The 26,415-nt window shown below is 41.7% G+C and overlaps 1 protein-coding gene across 1 annotated transcript in view; it reads right to left on the reverse strand.

The window, feature by feature from the left end:
- Positions 1–26,415, reverse strand: part of SCFD2 (sec1 family domain containing 2) — a 435,166-nt gene that overhangs the window by 36,624 nt on the left and 372,127 nt on the right. The window contains exon 6 of the mRNA XM_012441117.3: positions 6,692–6,837. Within this exon, the coding sequence (XP_012296540.2) occupies positions 6,692–6,837 (146 nt within the window). The remainder of the gene's footprint in view (positions 1–6,691; positions 6,838–26,415) is intronic.

Genomic DNA, 26,415 nt, shown 5'->3' on the forward strand with positions numbered 1-26,415 from the left:
TCACTCCTGTAATCCCAGCACTGAGGAGGCTGAGGTGGGCGGATCGACTAGGTCAGGAGTTCAAGTTCAGCCTGGCCAACATGGTAAAACCTCATCTCTACTAAAAATACAACAACAACAAAAAAATTAGCTGGGTGTGGTGGCATGCACCTATAGTCCCAGCTACTACAGAGTCTGAGGCATGAGAATCGCTTGAACCTGGGAGGCAGAGGTTGCAGTGAGCCGAGATCGCACCACTGCACTCCAGCCTGGGCGACAGAGTGAGACTCTGTCTCAAAAAAAAAAAAAAAAAAGACTTTCTGCACAGGCACAGTTGGGGGCTTAGGTTTCTACTCAACAGAAGCGGCCAACAAACCCAACCTTTTAAAACAAACGGGTGTCAGCAATAAACCTTCTGTTGCACAGCAGCTAACAGGACATTTAGCTTTTGAAAGACACCCTTTCTGTGTAGCCCATGTCCTAACAAAGGAAAAGATGAAATGCTGCAAAAGAGGACAAAGAGAAGGCCTCTTTTGTTCTTTACTGTTACAATGGCTGTGATAGCAAATACTTACATCGTGCTGTCTAGGTGTCAGATACTATTCTAAGAGGTTTTTTATTTTTGAGAAGGGGATCACTCTTGCCCATGCTAGAGCACAGTAGCACAATAATAGCTCGCTGCAGCCTATAACTCCTGGGTTTAAGTGATCCTTTTGCCTTGGCCTCCCTAGTAGCTGGGATTACAGGTGCCTGGCATTATACCCAGCTAACTTCTGTTCAAATTTAAAAAATTATTTTAGAGATGGAGTCTTGCTATGTTTTCCAGGCTGGTCTTGAACTCCTAGCCTTAAGTGATTCTTTCACCTCAGCCTCCCCAGTAGCTGGGATTACCGGTGTGAACCACTGCACTCAACGTGTTCTAAGAGTCTTATATGTATTAATTCACCAAATCATTAGAGCATTTTTATGAGAATGTTACTATTATTAGCTGCTTCTTACAGGGGAGGAACCAGGCACAGGGAAGTGAAGTCGCTTGCCTAAGGTCACACAGTTAGTAGAGGGGACAGCCGGGCTATGAATCCTGATGGTCTAGCTTGAAAATCTGTTCTGTTATCCTGTGTGCTAACTTCCCTCTTACTAAGAATTAAAAATGTAAGAAATACCATTGTAGATAACATGCCCAGTCTACGATCCATCTAGTCATCCATCTACCCTCCCACTAGGTGGCAAGCACTGAGCTCGCCCATGCAGAGACTATGGTGATCAAAGACACGTGCTATCTCCAGCCTTGGTGACATGTTCTTTAAGTCAAGAGCTTCTGTGGTAGCCTCTTGATCCCCATTGCCTCCACTCTCCAGGCTGTGAAAAGGTCCTGGCTGCCCTGGAGGGCCAGGCCTGTGGTGATGCTCTGGGATTTATTTTGGGGGATTCAGTCCAGATCGCACTCCTCTGACTCCTCTAGAGATTTCATATGCTGTATGTAATGCACTTGGGACACATTCTCCTTAAAATGACTAGATGGTGTCTGCTTTCTGCATCTGAGCTGCGATTGACACATTTTCCTAAAGGGGTAATGGATAAAGATGAAAATAAGAGGTATCTCTAGTGTTAGCAGGGAAAACAGGAGTGGCTCTGAGACTCAGTGCCTGTGCATCACAGCAGGAGGGAGGGCCGCTGGGGGCCCAAGCCCTAGCGCAGAGCCTAAATGTGCAGCATAGGTCAGACATGGAACGGGAACTCAGGGCCAGGCCAGCTAGTGCTCTCTCAGGTGTCTGGGGAGCCCAGGACATCTCAACCAGATTCTGTCTGAAGACAGGATGGAGCTGGGTAGACAGCACAGATTTCTCCTGGAGGCACAGGCTGAGGACCAAATTGGGAGAAGAGATGAACAGAAGATTGTTCAGCCAAGGCCTATTTTTCAAAACCGGACACACGGCTGAACTCCAACTCTAGTCTGGACACTTGTACTTTCCTATGTATGCATATTTTGTGTCCCAGTAAATCCCCTGATCTGTAATAAAGATATATGTATTGTACTTAAGATGCACCTAACAAATATTTATTAAGCATCCACTATGTGACAGATACCACTCTAGGGACTGGGGATATGGCAGTGAACAAAACCTACAAAAATCCCTGTTCTCACAGGCTTACATCTATAATTTAAAAATATTATAAATTTGAAAAACCCAAAGAGGTAAAAATTACCCATAATCCCATCAAAAAGTGTCACATATATAGAATATGTAAAAATAAAGCAAGAGGTCAGTGTTTCTCCTAATCCATCCAATCCCACCCACCCACCATAAGGTAACCATTATACATTTTAAAGACATTAAATATACATATCCTGAAATATTTATTTTATTCTTTTTTTTTTTGAGATGGAGTTTCACTCTTGTTGCCCAGCTGGAGTACAATGGCATGATCTTGGCTCACTGCAATCTCCACCTCCTGGGCTCAAGTGATTCTCCTGCCTCAGCCTCCCAAGTAGCTGGGATTACAGGCATACACCACCACACCTGGCTAACTTTGTACTTTTAGTAGAGATGGGGTTCCTCCATGTTGGTCAGATTGATCTCAAACTACCGACCTCAGGTGATCCGCCTGTCTTGGCCTCCCAAAGTGCTGGGATTGTGAGCCACTGCACCCAGCCTATTTTATTCTATTTTTACAAAAATAGAATAATGCCTTACGGAATGGCCTACATGTCCTCCTACCCCCACCCAATTGATCATGGACCTCTGTTTCAGTTTAAACTCCCCAAGAAGTGGACCCTTGGCCAAGGATTCAAACACGCACCTTGCTCAGCATATTTGGGTCTATTCCATTCATTGTAATGGCTGCACAGCATCTCACCATGTGTCTGTATCATTATTTATTTAATCCCCCCAAAACATACACACATTACCATACCCTCGCCCCACTTCCCACTCACTGACGCTCAGAATTGTTGGGAGTGTGCTGGCGTTATTGACTCACTGTAACGAGGAAAATATACAACAAAGGGAAACTCTATTTTCCAAAGGCCAAGGCCTCCGGACAGGGTTCTGAGGCCTGGAGAAGTGGCAGTGTTGGCAACAGGGAGATGAGGTCTAAGAAAGTTATCATCGTCCTTATCACGTGCAAGATTGATAGTTAATACATGCTTATGTGCAGTTGCCCAAATCAGTCACACAGATGACCAGAAAATGGAAAAGGCCTCATGAATTTAGTGGTTTATTTTCTCTTTGCCAACTATAGCAGCCACTTGCTTCTTGACATTTTTGGTCTCAATTTCATCATGTATCACTAGTTCTAGCAACTCTTTTGGAGTATTTAAGAGTGCTGATTTTTTAAAATGACAAAACTACATATGATTATCTGAGTAGTTTTGTATTTTGTGGCAGTGGTATTCTCAGATCTTTGAGTAAAGGATGGGAATTTTTATGTTTCTAAGCAGAGTGAGTTTCTAAGGTCTCCAGTATCTTGGTAGGTGATTTCAGATGACCATCAGCACCATCAATCGACATTTCTAGAATCTCCCTGAGAGCCATGGTATAGTCGGGGATGAGGTTTTGGGCTGGCAGCAAAGATCTGGCATCTGCCCCTGGCCACCTCAGTGTCCATGGCATCTCACTTGGCCTTCCTGGGTCTTGGAATAATAATGCCTCCCTGTCATAACTTGTGGTAATCAAAGGAAAAACCCAATGTAGAAGAGCTCTTCAGGTATCAGCTACCAAAGAAATATGGATACTGGAGGAAGAATCTGGATTGTGGTGGGCTGCAGTGGGTAACATTAGCTCTTGTCTACAAATTTCCCTTAAAGAGTCAGCACCCTGAAGCTGAACTCACTATGTCATGGTCACCAATAACAGCACATTCAGTTCTCCAAAAAGACTTAACAAATAGAGTTGATTTAGTAAAGGTTTTATGCAGAGATTGACAAGATTTCCCATAGCTAAACTTAGTCATCTTTTCCATCAGAAACATTTGTTCTTCCCTGAGAGCTCATCTTTGGCCACCTGGAACCTTAGTTCTGTCTCCTACCTTGTCCAACAGACACTCCCCAAACTCAATGGCTCCAGCCTTTCTTTATTCCTTAAGCTTCCCTTTCTATGTACTTTCCCCCTCTGAGTTTTTACACAGAAATTACCCCTTAATCTTGGATCCTTATACCATCTTCCTACTCAATGATCAAAAAACATTCTTCTTAGGTCTTCCTGCCTTCCTTTGAAAGCAGTGGAGGAGTTTTATTTTATTTTATTTTATTTTTTATTGCATTTTAGGTTTTGGGGTACATGTGAAGAACATGCAAAATTGTCGCATAGGTACACAAATGGCACTGTGATGTTCTGCCTTCCTCCCCATCACCTATATCTGGCATTTCTCCCCATGCTATCTCTCCCCACCTCCCCAACCCCCACTGTCCCTCCCCTATTTCCCTCCTACAGACCCCAGTGTGTGATGCTCCCCTCCCTGTGTCCATGTGTTCTCACTGTTCAACACCCACCTATGAGTGAGAACATGCAGTGTTTGATTTTCTGTTCTTGTGTCAGTTTGCTGAGAATGATGATTTCCAGGTTCATCCATGTCCCTACAAAGGACACAAACTCATCGTTTTTGATGGCTGCATAGCATTCCATGGTGTATATGTGCCACATTTTCCCTGTCCAGTCTATCATCAATGGGCATTTGGGTTGGTTCTAGGTCTTTGCTATTGTAAACAGTGCTGCAATGAACATTCGTGTGCATGTGTCCTTATAGTAGAATGCTTTATAATCCTTTGGATATATACCCAGTAATGGGATTGCTGGGTCAAATGGAATTTCTATGTCTAGGTCCTTGAGGAATACTGCTCAACGAAATAAGAGAGGACACAAAACAGATAGAGAAACATTCCATGTTCATGGTTAGGAAGAATCAATATCGTGAAAATGGCCATACTGCACAAAGTAATTTACAGATTCAATGCTATCCCCATCAAGCTACCAATGACCTTCTTCACAGAACTGGAAAAAAGCCACCTTAAACTTCATATGGAACCAAAAGAGAGCCTGCATAGCCAAGTCAATTCTAAGCAAAAAAATAAAGCAGGAGGCATCACACTACCAGATTTCAAATTATACTACAAGCCTACAGTAATCAAAACAGCATGGTACTGGTACCAAAACAGAGATAAAGACCAATGAAACAGAACAGAGGCCTCGGAGGCAATGTCACACATCTACAACCATCTGATCTTTGACAAACTTGACAAAAACAAGCAATGAGGAAAGGAGTCCCTGTTTAATAAATGGTGTTGGGAAAACTGGCTAACCATGTGCAGAAAGCAGAAACTGGACCCCTTCCTGACACCTTACACTAAAATTAACTCCAGATGGATTAAAGACTTAAACATAAGACCTAACACCATAAAAACCCTAGAAGAAAACCTAGGCAAAACTATTCAGGACATAGGTGTAGGCAAGGACTTCATGACCAAAACACCAAAAGCATTGGCAACGAAAGCCAAAATAGACACATGGGACCTAATCAAACTCCACAGCTTCTGCACAGCAAAAGAAACAGTGATTAGAGTGAATTGGCAACCAATAGAACGAGAAAAAATTTTTGCAATCTACCCATCTGACAAAGGGCTGATACCCAGAATCTACAAAGTACTAAAACAGATTTACAAGAAAAAAACAAACAAGCTCATTCAAAAGTGGGCAAAGGACATGAACAGATACTTTACAAAAGAAGACATATATAAGGCCAAAAAACATATGAAAAAATGCTCATCATCACTGGTCATTAGAGAAATGCAAATCAAAACTACATTGAGATACCACCTCACGCCAGTTAGAAAGGCAATCATTAAAAAATCTGGAGACAACAGATGCTGGAGAGGATGTGGAGAAATAGGAACACTTTTACACTGTTGGTGGGAGTGTAAATTAGGAATTTCAAATAACACATGTTTTCCTCACAAGCTTTTCCCCTTGTTGTAACACTATTAGGTACTTTTCATATTCTATTTGTTCAAAATGTCTATGGACTGCTTAGATCCAGAAACTTGGGAATCCTCTAAGGCCAGCCCCTCATGTGGTACGTGTAGTCACTGGATCCCAGAGAAGAGAAGGGACTTGCAGAAGGCTATAGAATCAGTCTGCCAACAGGCTGGGCATGGTGGCTCATGCCTGTAATCCTAGCACTTTGGGAGGCTGAGGTGGGCAGATTGCCTGAGCTCAGGAGTTTGAGACCAGCCTGGGCTACACAGTGAAACCCCATGTCTACTAAAATACAAAAGAAATTAGCTGGACATGGTGGCAGGCACCTGTCGTCCCAGCTACTTGGGAGGCTGAGGCAGGAGAACTGCTTGAACTGGGGAGGTGGAGGTCGCAGTGAGCCAAGATCGTGCTACTGCACTACACTTGAGGCTGGGGCGACAGAGCAAGATTCCATCTCAAAAAGAAAAAAGAATCAGTCTATGAGAGACCCACAGTTAGAAAGTCATGACTGACTCCCAACTCAGTGCTCATCCCACCATATCCAGCCTGGGGCAAAAATGAATTGAGAGGCTTTCAGATTCCATGGAACCCAAAACTCTGAACTAAAAGAGAACTTGGAGTTCATCTAGAACAAACCTTTCATTTTAGAGAGGTTAAAAGGGAACCTTTTCTTGTAGTTATAATCTCTGAGTTCTAGAAATACAACAGATTAGAGGTTACTTTAAAATGTATATACTTGCCTGGTGGGTATGATTTCCAGGAACATACACAGACTTGAACTGTTTCATGAGACTCCGAGCTCCGGCAATATCCCGAAGTGAAGTAAAGAGTTCATTCGTGGCAATTTTGGATTTGTGAAATGTCAGGTTAATTGAAGAGTCACAGTCTGAAAAAAATCCAGAGATATTTTCTTGAGTGAGTAAATCTTTAAGTTTTCATCATGACAGCTTGAGCTCAATGTAATGTAGTTAGGTTTTTTGTTTTGTTTTGGTTTTTTAACCGTTTTCCCCTGGCTGTTCACCAACTGGGCTGTTGCAATCATCCATGAGCAATGAAGCATATTGAGTATAAATGCGTTTGATGGAAGTGGAACTCAAAATTGTCTGGGATTGTAGCTACTGGCTTCCATCCCTAGACTGCAGACGTTTCACAGAAAGAAAGCTCCCAGGGCCCATAATCCTCGGAATACAGCTTTGGGAAAATACGAGGAGACACAAAGGAAAATATGAGACTGTTATGATCAAACTCACTTGCCTGAATCCTAACAACAGTTTGCATAAGGCTGGACAGCAAGAATGAGAAAGAGCACAGTGTTGCTCCAGTGACAGAACTCGCTGCAATGGGCATCTGTCTAATGTGCTAACGAAGCACGTGGCACATTTCAGAAGATGACCATTCAAAGCTGATCAAACACAGGAGGACTTAACAAGAAGACTGTTTTCTGAAATCTTCTGTTTCTTTTTCAAACTTAGAAGAACTTATTCTCTGTTTTATTAGAAGCTCATTCAGAAGGGACATGATCATGGATAAGTTAAAAAAGATAGGGAAAGATTAAAAATGTGTCTTCTTACATCTCCCAAATATCCCGAATACATCAGCTACATTAACTCATTAATCGTCACATCATCCGCATGAGGCAGGAACTATTGTCTTCTCCATTTTAAGGATAAGGGGATTGAGGTGCAGGTTAAGGAACACCCCTGAAAGCAGGTGTGTCAAGGATTGCCAAGGCACTGCCCATACGCACTCCGTCACCCTGGGTGTGCCCTGTAGGACTGGTGAAGTTTCTGTGTGTTCTGACTGCTTCCTACCACAGTACCTGCATGTCAGTCTGTCTGTCTGTCTGCCTCTGTCTCTTTTTGTCTAAGGGCTTCTACTGGCTGTAGGAGCACATTTGGTCTGTGTGTGGGGCAGGCTGGGAGTATGGAGAGTCAACACTCATAGAAGTAATCCCATTTTCTCTTCCCGTGGAGGGGTAATTCTGAGTTGTGGTCTGCACAGTCTTTCTGAGGGGCCCAAGAGGGTTGGAACCCCTGCTGCCCATGACATCAACTCATCCATTAATATCCCCATTAGTGGCTTTTCTTCCTCCCCTGTCTCACTTCCCTACCTCCTGACTGCTTTGGGATATCTTTCCAAATGCAGTATTTGCACCCAAATCCTTGTCTGAAGACACCAGTGATTTGAACAGAGGTCTGGCTTTATTGTTTTAGTAACAGCTTTATTGAGATATAATTCATATACTATACAGTTACCCACTTAAAGTATACAATTCAAAGCTCTAGTATATTCACAGAGTTTAACAACCATAACCACCACAATTTTAGAACACCGTGTCACCCCAACAAGAAAACTCATACCTGTTAGCAGTCACTCCCAACTTTTCCCACCCCCAGCCCCTGGCAATCCCTAACATGCATTGTCTTTATGGATTTACCTATTCTGGATGTTTCATACAAATGGAATAATAGAATATGCAGTCTTTTGTGACTGGCTTCTTTCACTTGCCATAATGTTTTCAGGTTCATCCAAATTGTAGCATTAGTACTTTATTTCTTATTGCCTACTGATATTTCATTGTATATAGAATATTCATGTATATGGAATATGGAAATACATATTTTATATATCCACTCATCAGTCAACGGACATTTGGGTTGTTTCTGCCTTTTGGCTATCATGAATAATACTGCTAGTTTTACACGTACATGCTTTTGTGTGGACATACATTTTCATTTCTCTTGGGTATATACCTAGGAGTACAACAGCTGGTCATATGGTAACTTTGTGTTTAACTTTTTCATGAAGTGCTAGGCTGTTTTCCAAAATGATTGCACTATTTTACATTCCCACCAGCAGTGTAAGAGGGTTTCAATTTCTCTACATTCTAACCAATACTTATTATTAGCTATCTTCTTAATTATAGCTATCCTAGTAGATGTAAAGTGAGGACATACATGTTGATTTTGATAATAAGAGAAATAGTTTTTAAGGAATACACGTAGACTCAAATAAGCTTAAACTAAAATGGAATGTTTCTAACACACACAGAAGCATCCACAAGAATCCAGCTGCATCAGACACAGCGAAGTGGCATGTGAAAAGCTGAGCCTGTACTCTCAGTTACTGTGTGACAGTGTATGTAATAACTCTTAAAAGATGGGCAAAGCCTCTGATTAGTCCTCATCTCCTAGTTTCCAGAAATGTCTAACCCATTGCCATTAAAAAACAAATCAGGGCAGGGATGGTAGCTCACGCCCGTAATCCCAATACTTTGGGAGGCCGAGGCGGGTGGATCACTTGAGGTCAGGAGCTCGAGACCAGCCTGGCCAACAAGGTGAAACCCTGTCTCTACAAAAAATACAAAAATTAGCTGGGCATGGTGGCAGGCACCTATAATCCCAGGTACTCGGGAGGCTGAGGCATGAGAATTGCTTGAACCTGGGAGGTGGAGGGTGCAGTGAGCTGAGATCATGCCACAGCACTCCAGCCTGGGTGACACAGTGAGACTGCATCTAAAAAATAAATAAATATAGATAGATAGATAGATAGATAGATAGATAGATAAATGTGTGGTCAAGCCCAATGAGAGGATGCCTCCTCACCTCAGTGGACCCTACACACATAGGATTCATGGACTGCAGGGGGTTGGAGAGAAAGGGGAGAATGAAGGGATTCAGGAAGTTCATGGGAACTTTCTGGAATTATGTGCCAAGCTTTGAGGAAAGGAGAAAATGTGAATTTTGTGGGGAGCATGTCCATAATTCTCTGCTGATTCTTAAAGAGTTCACAACCAAGGCAAGTTCAGAGCCACAGGTACAGAGCATCAATTGATACCACACCATGCTTCCTGTTGGCATCATGCTCCAGTTGAAATACACTAGCTTGTGCTTTACGCAATCACCAGCCAGAAGAAACCCTGGGAGGTTATGGCTTCTCACTCAACATGTGGCTTCTTTCCTTCAAGAATCAATTATATCTAGGAGTTGTATACTATGTGCTACTATTTCAAATTTAAAAAGGCACTAAAACAAGGAGAAAAAAACACTACAAGTTCTAATATCATGCAAAGCATTTCAATTTCTCTAAAAGTCAATCCAGCTAATAGACTATTTTTTTTTTATTTAAAGTAATTCATTTTCTATAGGACAGAAAGATTCATCCAATTTTCCATATGGTCTATTGCAATTTTTTGGAATGTGAGAAGTATGATATTCATTCATTAGGCTGAGTGGAATAGAATCATCTGTTAGCTTATAGAGTCTTTACTTAAAATTTTAGATTACGCATGAAAATTGTGGATTATACATTGACATTAATTAATCATAGGCTGTGTAATTAAAGAGATTTATGTCAACTGTGGAGCAGGTTGTCTGATACAAGTGTTTACAGGTTACTACTGGTAAACTGAACTCAAATGAACCCAACAGAAAAATAAGACTGCTAAAGAAACTGATGGAAGGAAAATAGAAAATCCTAAATTCACAAGTATAGTCGACCTTGCCTGAAAAATAGTCAATTATGTCTATTTTTCAAGCCAATCACATGGGCAACTTCGGTCCAAACCATTAACCCTCTCCAATTTGTCTATCATCCTCAAGGTTCTGTGATGTATGTGTTTTAGGGATACTGGGCCAAAGGGGGCTCGTTTTTATCAATCTTTATTTTTCATAATCACATCAATCTTCACTGAAGGAGGACTTACATTTATTTTCCTGAACCCTATAATGAAAGTTACACACACACACACACACACACACACACACACACACACACACCCCCTTTAGAATATGGATAGGTCAGGATAAATGACTTATGCAAGATCACATCACTATTTCCAGCAGAGCCAAGGTTCAAATATCCCCCTGATGGGAGACCTGAACTCCTCTATGTATGCTGCCTCCTACAATTCCAAATCTCATCTGTGAATGCAGCTCATTCCAAATATATGCTGAACTGACAGATAAGATGGAATATGGATACAAAAACTGTTAGAGGATGAATTATTTTCTGTGATAATAGTGGTATATAAGCACCAGTTTCTCACAGTATACTAGAAACTATTGTAAGAAGTTTATACATATTAGCTCATTTAATCTCCACAGACACCTAATGTTAGGTACTATTCTCATTCTCATCTTGCGGATGGAGAAACTGAACCACAGAGAAGTTAAAACACAAACTCATTCAATCAGTACATGGTCAAGCTAAGATTCAAACCCTTGCAGTCTAACTTCAAAGTTGATCCTATTAAATACTACATTCTGCTGTCTTTCATATCTGCTAAGGCCACAAATACATACACACATATATGTGGCCTTAGCAGATATGAAATATATATATATGTAGATATATATATGATCGACAAAACATTTCATTCATGTTTAAACCAAAGAGATGCTAAAATGGAGGGAGTTGCAAATACCTTTATTTGTGGGAAGACCTGGGCTAGATGCTAATGGTGAGGTTTGTAGCTAGACTTTAGATCCTTCTCTTTTGGCCACATGAGGTGTGAGGATCCCGGGCCTGGTTGCCGCACAGACTCCTTTGAATCTCTGCTCTGTAAGGTGCTGTATTCAGTTACTTCCAATAAGCCTCTGACAGGCTGTTCCATTAAGCCAGCTTATGAGATAACAGCCTTTGGTAAGGAAACTTTCAGTGTACAATTCCAGTCAATTCTCATTTAATCCACATAGTTAAACAGATACTAAACCAGAAGCTGATCGTAGCCTTTAGCCAAGCACGTCCTGTGTACTTCAGTTGCCTACTTCTTGATAGGGGAGGCCCTCAATCCCCTAGGGTGCCCCTATGTTCTTCCATAACCAGGGGCTGACTCATGCCCCTGTAATCTTGAGGACCTCCTGGGCAGGAGTCTGGTTATCGCTGAGATCAACAACATAGGGCTCCTGTTCAGCATCTACACTTCCTCCATTTCCCCCTCACCCTTCTCAACTTACTGAAGCCCCTCTCCTTCAGCAGAGAGGAATGGTTTCCATGGCTCTTTATACCGCAGGGACCCACAGTGTGGGTCCGTTTTCAGCCCCAACATAATTAAAATGGAGAGAAAACAGAAGAGCTTGATGATCCTTCTGGGATGGCTGAAATGAAGCTCTACTTCTTACTCCCGTCTACCTAGTTCTCTTCTGTTTGGTTCTCTCGAGAAACAGTCTTGAAGCTTGCTGGTGCTTCGCGTGCCTTTTCATAAGAACCTGGTCTCTGTAAGTTTGGTTTCATTACTTAGGTATTTAGGAAAATAATGCATCTTTCATCAGAAAGGTGCTTTAGTCTGGATTTGAGCTGAAGTAGCTCTTATGTGAGGCCTTCAAAACACACACACACACGCACACACACATGTATACATATGCATTTATGCAAGTAAAGCATAAATCATGCACACATGTGGCTAGATAGGCTGGAGTAGGAGGGCAGAGCTAGAGTAGGATTTGAAATGTCTCCTATTTACTGATATCATTATCTGCACAGTTCTAAAGGTCCCTCAGGCCCCTCACATCTGTTTGGGAAAAGCCAGGGTCAAAAAATATACTTTAACCCTGGCCAAGAGGCCATTTTCTTGCCTGGGCCAAGGTTGGTCTCATTTTTCTACTGGCCGCAGTTTGAGAACCTCAGGCCCACTTCCTAGTTTTCACTCCTGCCTGCCTGCCTGCCTGCCTGCCTGCCTGCCTCTCAGCAAGCCCTGACGCAGCAGGGGCCACCTCCATGGGCTCCTGGGGCAGTTAGAGAAAGGGTTGGCTTGGGGGTGTGACACAGCCAGAGAGGGCAGAGCACTGGGGGTCACGACCTCCCCCATCCATCCAGCAGTCTGACAACGCCTTTTCTCTCTTTTCAAATGATTGTTTTTAAAATGGAGTCTTTTCTCATGGCTTTCAAAAAATGTTTGACAAATGAAAACCAAAGAAACCTTAGCGAGTGGCATCACATCTGACATTTTCCAGTGACGCTGACTGTATAAAACCCCTCTTAGGTAGATCAGTCCTGGGAAGTGCATGAGGCAAATAAACAGCAATAGAAGCCCTCTTTTCAAATATGCTTGGACTGATGTGTGATCAGAAAAGTCACTGAAAGAGGGGGATCATGGAAAATCAATCTCTCTCTTACAAGCATTTCTAAATTAATCTATCCATACCTCCGTATGTATAAGTACATGTACATATATGTAACTTTTAAATTAAAATATAAATGTGTTTTCATTCACTAATCCTTTGATGACAGACCAAGGTATTTTCTGCTGTTAGAGTTCTTTTTAAAAAACCATTATTTACCATGTAGGATTTCCGACATACCATGAAATCCCATTTAAGGTGGAACCAGAAGTTAAAGATACCTGCAGCAAAATCTGAGGACAGAATCCTTCTAGATTTTAAATTGTTTTCTTCAGTCTTTTACATTTGTTCACACCTAATTCAAAAGCATTTTTTAAATGACTCATTTTTACTGAGTCTTTCAAAAATATCCAATTTGGCTTTCACTGAAACAGTTTTCTTGTTGAGTTCATACTTCATCAGTATGTGAGAACATTTAATTAAATCTTACAACTTAATAACAAGGTACAACTGGCACACACAGGTTTGAGGACAAACATAGTTGACTCTTGGAAACACATAAGTCAACTGGGAAGAGTAGGTGTGAACAGGTCATGGAGACAGCTTTAAAACTGTGATGGGTCAGGGTTTTGGCATTAGTCCATTTTTATAAAAGGATTGTGAAGTGTGAGTGATTCTGGTGACTGGGTCAGGTGGAGGCTGGTTTAGAATATATGAATTATATATATTATATATATTTATCTTTATTAGATGTATTATATATTTTTTATATAAATATATAAGTATATATTTCGGAGGTTCCATATTTATACTACTCAGGCAGTTGTATCTAAGTCATCAATTTCATATTTAATGACCTAATGACTTTAAGTTCTAACATAAAAAAATTATAGGCTGGGTGCAATGACTCATGCCTGTAATTCCAAAACTTTGGGAGACCGAGGTGGGAGGATTACTTGAGGCCAGGAGTTTAAGACCAGCCTGAGCAACATAGCAAGACTCTACAAAAAATAGATGATAGACTGAACAGGGAAAACGTGGCACATATACACCATGGAATATTATGCAGCCATCAAAAATGATGATTCGTGTCCTTTGTAGAGACATGGATGAACCTGGAAACCATCATTCTCAGCAAACTGACACAAGAACACAAAATCAAATACCACATGTTCTCACTCATAGGTGGGTGTTGAACAATGAGAACACATGGACACAGGGAGGGGAGCACTACACACTGGGGTCTGTTGCGGGGAAATAGGGGAGGGACAGTGCAGGGTAGGGAGTTGGGGAGAGATAGCATGGGGAGAAATGCCAGATATAGGTGAAGGGGAGGAAGGCAGCAAATCACACTGCCACTTGTGTACCTATGCAACAATCCTGCATGTTCTTCACATGTACCCCAAAACCTAAAATGCAATTTAAAAAAAAAAAGAAAAAAAATTTAAAAAAAATTAGCCCATGGGGTGGTGCATACCTGTAGTCTCAGCTGCTTGGGAGGCTGAGGTGGGTGGAGCGCTTGAGCCCAGGAGTTCGAGGCTATAGTGAGCTATGATCACTACTGTCCTCCAGCCTGGGTGACAGAGTGAGGCTCTGTCTTAAAAAAATTATAATCCAGGTTGTCAGACGTCAGGTTTTATAAGGCCGATTTCCCCCTTCATTGTAGAATCCTTGAGCTATTCACATAGCTGGTCTCCTTAGCAGGTGTGGAGGTAATGATATAAAGATGCCTGGATGAGTGAGGAAGGCAGACTAACAAAATTAGAGCTATAAATATCGAGGCGAGGTCACAAAAGACCAAAGACAAATAGGCACGCAAAAAGGGGGACCCCTTCTTGAAGTCCTCCCGGAAGTCTCCCCTCTGACTCCCAGTCTTTGCTGATCCCATGACCCTTGGTGCACTGAATCCTTCTAGGTGTCCTGGAGTCTCTTAGCCTACAGTTATTGCAGTCTGCAGCCTATAGTTATTGCTCAAATGACAAAGGAAGACAGGCAAGAGGAGGCGTGAGGACATGTTCCAGTGGAACAGAGACTCTGGACTCTCCTGGCATGCCTAGCATAGTGCTTACCTCACAGAAGACACTCACTACATAGTTTTTAAATAAATGAATGAAGACAATAGAGAGGTTATGTTGTTATATTTTTAAGATGATAGCCAATACATATAAAAGATTATAATGATCTATGTGGTATAAAACATACTTATATAATAAACACCCACGAACCCACCACTGTATCCTGGCACTTTGCTTACCTACTTCCAGATGAGTCGACCTTCCTCATTCATCCTTCTCTTTAAAACAGAGAAGGAGAATGATGACTAGTTAAATCAGACCAAAAAATGACATAAAACAACAGCACTGATTTTCTTGAGCAGCTGATAAACTCTCTCTGCATGAAATTTCAAACAAAGAGTTCCCAGATGGTTTTGAGCAATTGCAGCCTACATGGGTAAATGGATAAACTCCCAAAAAGGCAACTTGAGAAGAGCAACCTCAATTGCCTGATAAATTCTGCTTGTCTATTTAACAAGCAAAACTAAACTATACATGGTTTAGGTATACACGCACATGTGACAAAAACTCTGAAGTTTGTGTTCATCATTCTCCTCTCTTTTAAAGAGAAGGACGGGTGAGGAAGGTGGACTCATCTGGAGGTAGATAAGCCAAGTGCCAGCATAGGGTGGTGGGTTTGTGTGTGTTTATTATATAAGTATGTTTTACACCACATAGATCATGTTTTGTATGTATCAGGTATCATCTTAAAAATATAACAAAACCAAAACCAGTTGCACTACTTTCTAAAACCTCCAGAAAATTCAGCTTTTTAAAACAGCTGATTGGGGGAAAAATGACAGCTGAAATCTAGTATTATTAGGCAGGTTTGGGATGTGTGATGGACACGGAAAGACTTGCACATTCAGGAGAGGATGTGACATGATTGCAAGTGGCTGCCCAGAATTCTAGCCCAAGCTCTGAGGCTTTTTGTGAGAAATTACGTGGTGGGAAGCATGAAGGAAGGAAAACCATCGGGAATATGCTTCAGAACTTGCACAGTCTTAAAGGCAGGTTTGTCTGGCAGGGTGCAAAGCTGCCAGAGAAACCCAGAAAGTGGGAATCCTGGTGGGGATGCAGGCAGTGGGACAAGTAGCCCCTTGATCCTGAACATCTGTGCTGCTCCAGGAAGCATTGCTACAAAGAGAATAAAATACCTAGGAATACAGCGAACAAGGGATGTGCCAGACCTCTTCAGGGAGAACTGCAAACCACTGCTTAAGGAAATTAAGAGAGAATGCAAACAATGGAAAAACATTCCATGCTTGTGGATAGAATCAATATTGTGAAAATGACCATACCCAAAGTATTATAGATTCACTGCTATTTCCATTAAACTACTATTGACATTCTTCACAGAATTAGAAAAAAACTACTTTAAAATTCATATGGAAACAAAAAAGAGTCTGTATAGCCAAGACAATCCTAAGCAAAAAGAACAAACCTGGAGGCAACACAATACTTGACTTCAAACTATACTACAAGGCTACAGTAACTAAAACAGCATGGTACTGGTACAAAAACAGATGCATAGACCAATGGAACAGAACAGAGATCTCAGAAATAGCACTACATATCTACAACCATCTGATCTTTGACAAATCTGACAAAAACAAGCAATGGCAAAAGGATTCCCTATTTAATAAATGGTGCTGGGAAAACTGAATAGCCATATGCAGAAAATTGAAACTGAACCTTGTATAAAAACTAACTCAAGATGGATTAAATACTTAAATGTAAAACCTAAAACTAGGAGAAATCATAGGAGAAAATCTAGGCAATGCTACTCAGGACATAGGCACAGGCAAAGATTTAATGACAAAAACATTAAAAGCAATTGCAACAAAAGCAAAAATTGACAAATGGGAAGTGTCAAGGAGGCAGAAAAATAGACAATCCTAGATCATCATGAAAACAGTGAAATAATGCCAACTATTTCTAAAAATTTTCTCTAAGCTGCCTATATGAACAATCTCTCTAAAATGGCTCTCTTCTGACTGCTATAATTTTTAAAAATTATAATTATTTTAAGGTTTATTTTAAGGTTTTATGTGTTAAATAAGGGAAGCATGGAAGACTATAAAAAATCATGATACTGTATCACATAATTAATACAATTTCATATGTTGGTTATTGTGTTTATTAATAATCAATCAAAATACACTGTAGACAAAGAGATCCTGAAGTTCAGCATTCAGAGTAACTGAAATACAATGTTTGAAGTTATTTCTTTAAAAAGTAGGCATCAGATTTTTGATCAGGTACCTAATGTTCTATTATTGGCTGTCACCATGAGAAAATCAGATCTCTCTCACAGCGTTTCGATTTTGTGCCCTTTTTCCAGCAATGAAACCTGCTGTCAGTGGGGGAAATGCCCGTATACAGCCACTTCCACCAGGCTGAGGTTCACGAATCCTCCCATCCCCAAGAAAGGCGGCACACAGGCTCCTACTGGGAATCACAGCCAAGTTTTCAAGCAGGTATATCTCACTAGGAGTGCTTCCTAAAAGGTGGATTGTTTGTGTTCCATTGAATTATTCTACTGAATTACAAACTTGCCATTTTCACTATAAGTCCCTTGTCAAAGTATGTTGACATTTCTGATAGTTCTGAAGAGCTCAGAATGGTTTGCTGAACTCTCTGAGCTGACTCGAGAGACTACCTGGATCTGGCTGTTCTCAAAAGCTGTCAGGTGGTAGAGCCTGGGGAGCTAGGCTGCACCAGATAGAAGAACATGACGACATTATTCCCACTGCTTTCATCTCCTGAGCTAGGAGAAAACAAGGTACACCAAAGAGTTACCACAACAGGCCCACTAACGCACAGCTGGGTTTTCCTGTTAATATCTGCTTACTTCTTGGGGATGTTTTGGGGGAAGTGGGGAGTGCAGGTACTACAAAAGACGAAGCAGCAACAAAGTTAAGAAAACATAGAATGGATGAAAACTTATGGTGAGGAAATTTTGATCTGTTTATTTTTCTTTGAATTGGGAAAAGATTGACATAATTTGATTTTAGCAGGAAATAGTATTCCCCTAGTGAATAGTTTCGGAATGAATGGGCCAGTCCAGCATCTGAGAGACAGGGACGTGGAAGCCCAAATGCATCTTTCGGGGATGGTCCTTCTGGGACCTGCTGGAGGCTGATCCCTCCTGCCCTCCAGGAAGCATATCTGATGTGCCACTTCCTGCACAAGTCCCGAACCTTCTTACCCTCCACACTGCGTCTCTTCCTCACAAAGATGTGTGGCTGTGTGTGTGTTTGGGGGGTGGATTCTACCTGATGCAGCTGCAGCAGAGGCCCTGGGGCTTCCCCAAGAACACCTGGAAGGCTTCCTGGAGGTGCAGGCCAAGAGGGAAGCTGTGAAGGATGATATCAAGTACACTATTTCTGCACTTTTCTGTATCTTAGTCCAAGACCAGTCTGGTTGCTGGTTTAAAAATAAGTACCAAAGGCCCTTTGCACATGAGGATTTGTTTACAGAGATAAGCTTATACTTTATTTTAGAAATGCCAATAAAATTAAGGTAGAGTGTGGGAATCATATGGTGGCACTTCTGGCTGTGATGTGCCTTTGGAAAATGTTTTCCCTATTGAGTTACAAAGAATACTTCACTCGGAGTTTAGCTTGTCTGCTAATTACACAAACCTCTGTCACAGCGAATTGTCCATTTGTAGAAAAGGATGGAATCAGAAGACCAAACCATGGCATACTTAAAAGCCTTTCAAATTTCTGTCTGCCTTCCCCCGCCTCTTGTTCTCACTGACATTTAGAAGAGTTCTTTAAAAATCTTTTCCTTTTTTCCATTATGTTTCTTGAGCTCCAGCCTCACTGAGCGTATTATCATAAGATTATGTAAGTATCAGGGAGATAGTAGTGTCTTTTTTTCATATTTTTGGGGAAGGCAAGGTGGTTAATAATATGAGGATTATTTTCTGATCTATTTGAGAAAAAGGCAAGAATAAAAGGGAAGCTTATTGGCCTAAAGTTTCTTTCATCCCTTTTGTTTCTTAGAAGAATAGAAGGGCAATTTGAGTTTATTTTTCCTCTAGTAGCAGACAGATCAAATGAGGCCCCCACTTTCTCCCCTCCCCCAACACACACACAAATCACTCTCTGCCCCAATCTAAGGTTCCACTGCACCTGTTGTTGTAAATCTCCATTGAACCGAGCCAGCATCGCTATGCCTGAAATTCAAGCTCCCACTAAATGAGGCCCCTTATCTATCACTTTTCTCTATTTTCTTTTGGAGGAAGCATGAATTAGCGTGTAGGTTAGCCATGCTTGATTCAGAGTTGGGACGCAGTCCAGAGAGGTTGCCAATGGACCGTAGCAAGGAGGAGAAGGGTAGAAATATTCCCCTTCTTCTCATCCCTTTCTGAGGCTAGGCTGAGCCTTGAAGGCAAGTTCCAGAAACAAATGCAGAAAAATGAGGGAAGCTTACAGGAAGATGTCTGCCTCTTGCAACTCACTTAGGCTCAAAGCACATTCAAGTCGCATTATAAGCAGGGTTAGGATCTGGAAGAGGCAGACAGAAAGCAGCAGCTCTCTCTGTTTCCCTGACCCTAAGGACAGGACTAGACCTCCTGCTGGGGTACAGAGGCTGCTGTCTGCAGCCTTCTAGGTGCTCCTTACCTGGCCCACTCCAGTCCAGACTTAGGCTCCCATGGAGATGCTCACTCATTCCTTCAGCCTCTGGCAGAGATAACTAAAATGAATTGCATTGTCTTCAGGGTGATTTAAACTCTTAACAAAAATGAGTTATCACAAAGATTTAGGGCTTCTAGGCTTTCACTGGTTTCTGTGCAGGGACAATTTCAAGCTCACAGCTGTTTCCACAGTTACTATGTCCGCCATGTTCACGTAGGATGGGTTTGAGAGAGTGGGGCTTGGGCTCAGAGTGTAGCTCTTTTCCTCTGCAGGATGGGGATGGGGAGGGTTAAAGAACTGACGGACTATAGGTGGCTCTAGGATCTGAAGGCGGAAAATGCACTGAACAGCTGAGAAGGTCTTAGCTCCTCATTTCCCAGAAAGAACAAGGGATCTGAGAGTTAGTTTAGAAGTCAAAACTGGAAAGTAGTTAGAATTTCTTTTGGGCCCTGCTCTGGCTTGAATATGTATCTCCAGTCTAACAATGTTGGGAAGTGGGGCCTAATAAGAGGCAACTGGGTCATGGGGAGGAGCCCTCACAAATAGATTAATGTGTTATCATGGGAGTGGGCTAGTTATCATGGGAATAGGTTGTCATAATGGAAGTCTGGAGCTAAGTGCCTCTGGCCTGTGTGCTTGCTTTCTCCTGCAATGGGATGCTTCTTGCCAGATGTTGGTGCCACGCCTTTGGAATTTCCAGTCACCAGAACCGTAAACTTCTATTGTTGATAATTTTCTGAGTGGTATTCTGCTGGAGCAACACAAAATGGACTAAGACCAAAAAGAATGAAAGAAAAACTGATCAACCTAGACGGCCCAAGTTGGTAACACTTGAGTTCTTTTTTCCCACACTAGCATACAACCACCTTCATTACTGCATCAAGTGCTTGCCTCCCTCCCAGTGGAAAAAAAAGTGCAAACAGCCATGTGTTGCCCCCCAAGTTGCCACAATGGTTTCATTGTGAGCTCATAAAATGAGACAGGTCTCAGGCCTGTGACCGGTTTGGCACCTCACATAGGGTCAAGCATCTAGGAGGTGGTCAATAAAAGTAACGTGACTAGATTCAAAACATAATTATTCTGGAAAAAAAAAAAACTTTAAGGAAATTGTTGGCTGTGGCTTCAGGGCTCTACATTCCCAGAGGCAGGCTGTGGTTGTCTGGTTTGTTGGTTGTGAAAAGCCCTGGGGCCCTATTTAGGCAGGAGAGCTCTAGGAAGTGCAACTCCTAGAAATACACCTCCAGGGACTTATGCGAAGCCTCAGTCTAGGTCAGCATGTACTGAGCTCTTACTGTGTTTTCAGCACATCACCTGTATTATCTGATCGCACTTTTCAAAATTCATGTTAAAAAAGAGTTGGAGAATTACACAAGGATATCAGTTCCAAGGATGTTCATGGCAATATTGTTTATAATAGTGAAAAGCTGGAATGAAATATTCATTAATAGGAGGACACAAATCAATGTTTGATCTATTTATTAATAAAAGAAGATGCCCATGCTAGATTAAGTGACAAATATTGGTTGCTGAAGAGTATGAATAAACATGCAATATAGTATAAATACTATCATATATACACACACACATATATGTATGCACGCATTTCTGTATACAAGTACAGAATAATATATTACAAACTGTTGACAGTCATCATGCCCTGATTCCCCTGCGATGTCCTCTGTTCTATGGGACAATTTGTCCCATAGAACTTTCTGCAATGATGAAAACAGTCTATATCTGTGTGGTCCTATACAGTAACCACTAGCTACATATGGCCACTGGGCACTTGAAATGTGGCCAGTGTGACTGGGGATCTCAATTTTAAATTGTATTTAACTTTATTAACTCTAAATAGCCACATGTGGCTAGTGGCTACTGTACTGCATTGCACAGCAGTAGAATGTAAGCCCAATGGAAACAAAGATCTTTAATTACTAATGAATTGGAACTTCCCAAAACTGTGCTTGTGCTTGGTATATGGAAGGAGTTCAATAAATAGTTGCTGAATGAAACAACTGCCTGTTAAGGGTTGTTGTGTCAGGAATTATGGGAGACTTCTATTTTCTACTTTATATGCTTCTGTTTTGATTATTAAATAAGCATATAATTTAAGTGTTTAATCAGCAAGAAGAAAAATTCTATGTGGAGGCTGAAGCAATTCCATCTTGAAAGCTAGTCTAGCGTGTTGGCTTCCGATCAACACCTGTTCCAGGAAGACCTCTAAGATTTCCAGTTTATCGATTGTTCCTTGTGTAAGAGCACATACTCACTGTAAATCCTGCCCTTAGGTGAAACACCCTTGACGTTATAAAACATCGGTTGTTCTACATGTACCTTCTGAACCAGCTCTCCCCTATGGTATATAAACCCGGGGTCTGGTGGGTAATGGCACGGGGATCCACCATCTCTTTTCACTGCTGCCCGAGACACAGACATGGCTTCTGTTATATATTTAAAGTCCCTATGAAATGTTTCTTTCTAAGAAACTGGATATGCCAGCCTCTTCCTTTGGCATCTCAGCTTCCTCAGACTTTGGGGTAGGTTTGCATAGACCTGCCCAATGCAAAACAAATCCCAGTTCTGAGAAGCAACATACGTCTATCTCATCCTTTCCTTTTTCATGGCTGTCTAAATGATTGCTCACTTTGGCTGGTGGGGAGGAAGGCTGACCCCTGGGTAGTGATATAATTTATTGCTGGGTACCTGGGTTAACTTTCTCTAAATAAACATTACTGGGTACCATAGCTCCACCAGCTTAAACTTATCCTCCTGTCCTTGATGCCTGGAAAAAAAACATAGCCTCCATTTCATTTTTCATCAGTCAATGCAGTCTTCAGAATTTCCATATCTCTGAACAAGGTTAACAGCAGTGAGGGAAAAAAACCTGATCTATTGTCTCTGCCATTGAAATATGGGGTCAGGTACATTTCTTTTTGTAATTTACAAGGTCAGCCACGGTACTGATTTATAGCCTTTCTAAGTCAATGAGTGTCTTAGTAATAAGACTTTAAAATACCTCTTCTCTTCTCCTGAGCACACATCAAGTCTGTCTGCTAACTCAGTTCTCTCCTCAAGCCTTGGTGAATACCAGTTAGATTTCCAATGTCAGGCTGGCCCCTCCAGCTCTGCCTTACCCGTTCTTCTCCTTCAAAATCTGATTCTAGAAGCCAACTCCAGGGCGGTCCTCTCCACTCCTCTGCCTTCTTCAGTCACAGACATTGTATCTGCTAGATCCATGTTTCCCAAACTCCAATCATTCGTTTATCACTTTCACTTCTCCAACTTCTGTGTGCTGTCTACTCCATTATTTACTCAGTCTTTTGTAAGTTGACTTTAAACCAACTTGTAATTGTATTTATTAATTGTAAGCCAATTTTCCTTTCTTTCAATCAATATTTATTGAGTGCTGACTACTGCTAGGCACTGAAGGCACAGTGTCTGTGCTCCTGGAGCCTACACTTCAGTGGCGGGAAATAGACATATACAAGTAAATAAATTACGTGATATTAGAGGTAAACGCTTAGAAGAAAAATGGAGGTAGGGGATATTTTAGATATGGCCAAAAAGGGCCTCTTGGAGGAGTTTGCATTTTAGCAGAGACTTTTTGAAGTGAGTAGGCAAACACTACAGATACCTGGGGAAAAGCTTTCTGGGCAGAAGGGCAGCAAGTGCAAAGGCCCTCAGGCAGGAATGTGCTTAGGAGGTTCTAGAAGAACAAGGAGGCCAAGTGGCTGGCTGAGGGGTAAGGAATGCAGAACAGGTGAGAAGGGCAGGGAGGGCCAGATCACACAGGGCCATGTACAGAGTCACAGATGAAGGAGCAAGAGAGACAAGCGCATGCACGGGGATGAAGACTGGAAAGGAAGGCACATTCACAAGCCTGAACACCTTCTTATGCTGATGAGTGGACTTACGTGGGGGCACCAGGAGGGAAGCAGGCCCCTTGCTGTAGAGAGCATACAAGCTCTGGTCCTCACATGCCCATTTTCATTGTCTCCTCTATCCTTTCCCAATGGGAAGAGCACAGTGAAATTCAGTGGGACGGAAAGCCACATTATGAAAAACAATAATCATCCAAATTGCTATAGGAGGAAGCTAGCATGGCTTCATTGTCACCAGCCTCTGCTGTGAGAGGCTCGACACTGTAATGCCAGAGCCACCAACTGAGGGTGTGAAAAGGAGGGAGGAGAGTGCCAATCTCAGAAGCTCGACATTGGCACCTCTGCCACATTTGATTGAATGCGAGCTGGCAGGTGAAGGGAAAAATGAAAATCCTTGGTCAGTGAGGTTAGGTACTGGTTCATTCAGGATCCTGAAAATTCAAGGTTGGTCAAGGTAGCTTTAAGAAAAGGAAATTTTCTTATTATTCCAATAAAGGAATCAAGGATTAAGCTGACGTTTAAATTTCACGAAGGTAGTGCCCATACATTGATTCACTCAACAAATATTTACTAAGTGCCTGCCATGTGACACTGTCCTAAACACGGGATAGAACAGCAAATAAAACATAAAAATGTCTGCCTGCATCAAACTTCCTTGGCATTTCTCCACTGTGCCTAAAAATGATGAAAATAGTTAACATTTATTGAGCACTTACTATGTGCCAAGTACTGTTCTAAGTACTTCATATGTATGAATTCATTTACTCCTCAGAGCTGTTCTATGAAGCAGGTACTAGCATCATCCCCATTTCACAGATGAGAAAAATAAGGCAGACAGGTTGAGTAACTTGCCTATGGTCATGAAGCCAGTCAATGGCAGAACTATTAATTGAACCTAGGCAATCTGAACCCGGAGCCCAGACTCCTAAATGTTATGTTTTTACTATTGCAGGAAATCAATAAACACTCAAATGATGATGATAAAAAGTATAGTACAAACACAGTAAAATAATTCAAATTTAAATGGCTAGGAGAAAGATCAGTTCACATTATGACAAACCTACAAGTTACTTAGAAAGAAACTGCACTTTTATTACCTGCAAATACATAGTGATAATAGGGCTAATCTGTAATATACCAACAAGCAGAGGTCTCTGCTGCTTGTTGTGATGAACACTTAAACTTAGATTGCAACGCAAGTGTCCCATAGTCAATAACTAACACTTAACGTCCTTAAAATAATTTTTTACTCTCGTAAGCAGGCTAAGCAGTTGCCATAACAATTTTGTTGATTTTACTCTTTTGTTCAACAATCCTCACTCTCAATCTAGATCAAAGTAACCTAAATGAATAAGGTTTCACTGTGCTTCAAAATCAACTCATCTTAAATATTGCTGGGCTCGTCATCGGTGTTCAACAATATCCCGGTTCTCCTCTTCCTGGTGTGTGGTAGGATTTTACCTTCTCTGAATGAGGATTGAGTAGTACAATATGAGTGGCAGGGACATGTGCCATTCTGAGCTGAAGGCTTTAAAAGCCAGTGTCCAATTTACCACTTCCCCTTTTACCTGCCTCAGTGATCATGGCAGCCAGGAGACCTCTGGCTGTCTGGTAGAACCCCCATAGACCTGAGGTGGACCCACAGTACAGTAAAGAAACCAGCCACTGTTTAAACTACTGAGATTCTGGGGTTGTTATTAGCACAACCTAACTGATACAAATACCAACCCTCCATATTCCATGTGAAAAAGGAAATGAATAAAGAATCCATACAGTCAATTAGAAAGAAAATAGAAACAAACACTAATTCACCATTATTATAATTTAGATATTTACATGTTATACACCTAATCTTCTTGATATTGGTAATACTGAGAAGTAGGTATTATTTCCATTGAAACTGATGTTCAGAATTGCTAGTAAGTGACAGAAATGAGTTTCCAATCCAGGTCCGTCTGAATCTTGTGATTATGCTATGTTGTCTACAAAAAGCATATGCAACCAGATTACTCTAAGGGCCAAACATAGGAACACTAGGAGGGAGAGGCATTCAGTCACTGAGTCAGTCTCCAAAAGGGGTAGGATGTTTACTATGTGTCAGGCATTGTGCTAGGAATCTCAGGGCAAACACGACAGTTCTGTTGATGAGCTGACAATCCAGTGTGGGCAACAGACAAGTAAAGTGGCAATTTCATTATGGTGTGATAAGAGCTATTTGACTAGGGTAAGGATGGTGTTGGACTTAAGAGTACACTCAAAGGAATGGAAGGGAGAAAAAAATGGAAAAAAAAAAGCAGAGGAAAGAAAGCTAGAAAAGTAAATGAGGAATAACGGCCAAATAAAGAAGTGCCATCAACGTCATCATCTCTTCCTGTCCAGATTTGCACACATTTGGTAAGAATATGCCATATGTTTCACACTGGCACACATAACTATGGTGGCATGCTGCCACTGGCTGGCAACATCAAAGTCACCTGTGAAAACCAAGAGAGGCAGCTCTGCTCTGCTGTTTACAGCAATCCCCAGCCCAGCTGGCTTAGGAATTCAAACCCTTGAACTCCTCCCTGCTTGGGAGCCTACATTCCCACTAGGGTGGCTGGCACCCCCAACTCAGGAGGATGGAAGGGCAATTTGCTCATTAGTCTTCCCTGCTGGGCTATGACTCTTGGTCACGTTTATCAGAACTTCACGGTGCCTGGCCTGCAAGCCACTCAATAAATGTTGATTGGTCACCTGACAGAATGAACAGCCACGGGGGTAGAAAGGTGCCTAAAAAACCTCAGGTGCTGTAAAGTATCAAGAGGCCTGAACCCCTTTAT

The sequence above is a fragment of the Aotus nancymaae genome, unplaced genomic scaffold (assembly GCF_030222135.1).
Source record: "Aotus nancymaae isolate 86718 unplaced genomic scaffold, 86718_ANA_hifiasm-v0.15.2.pri h1tg000006l, whole genome shotgun sequence".
NCBI lineage: Eukaryota > Metazoa > Chordata > Mammalia > Primates > Aotidae > Aotus > Aotus nancymaae.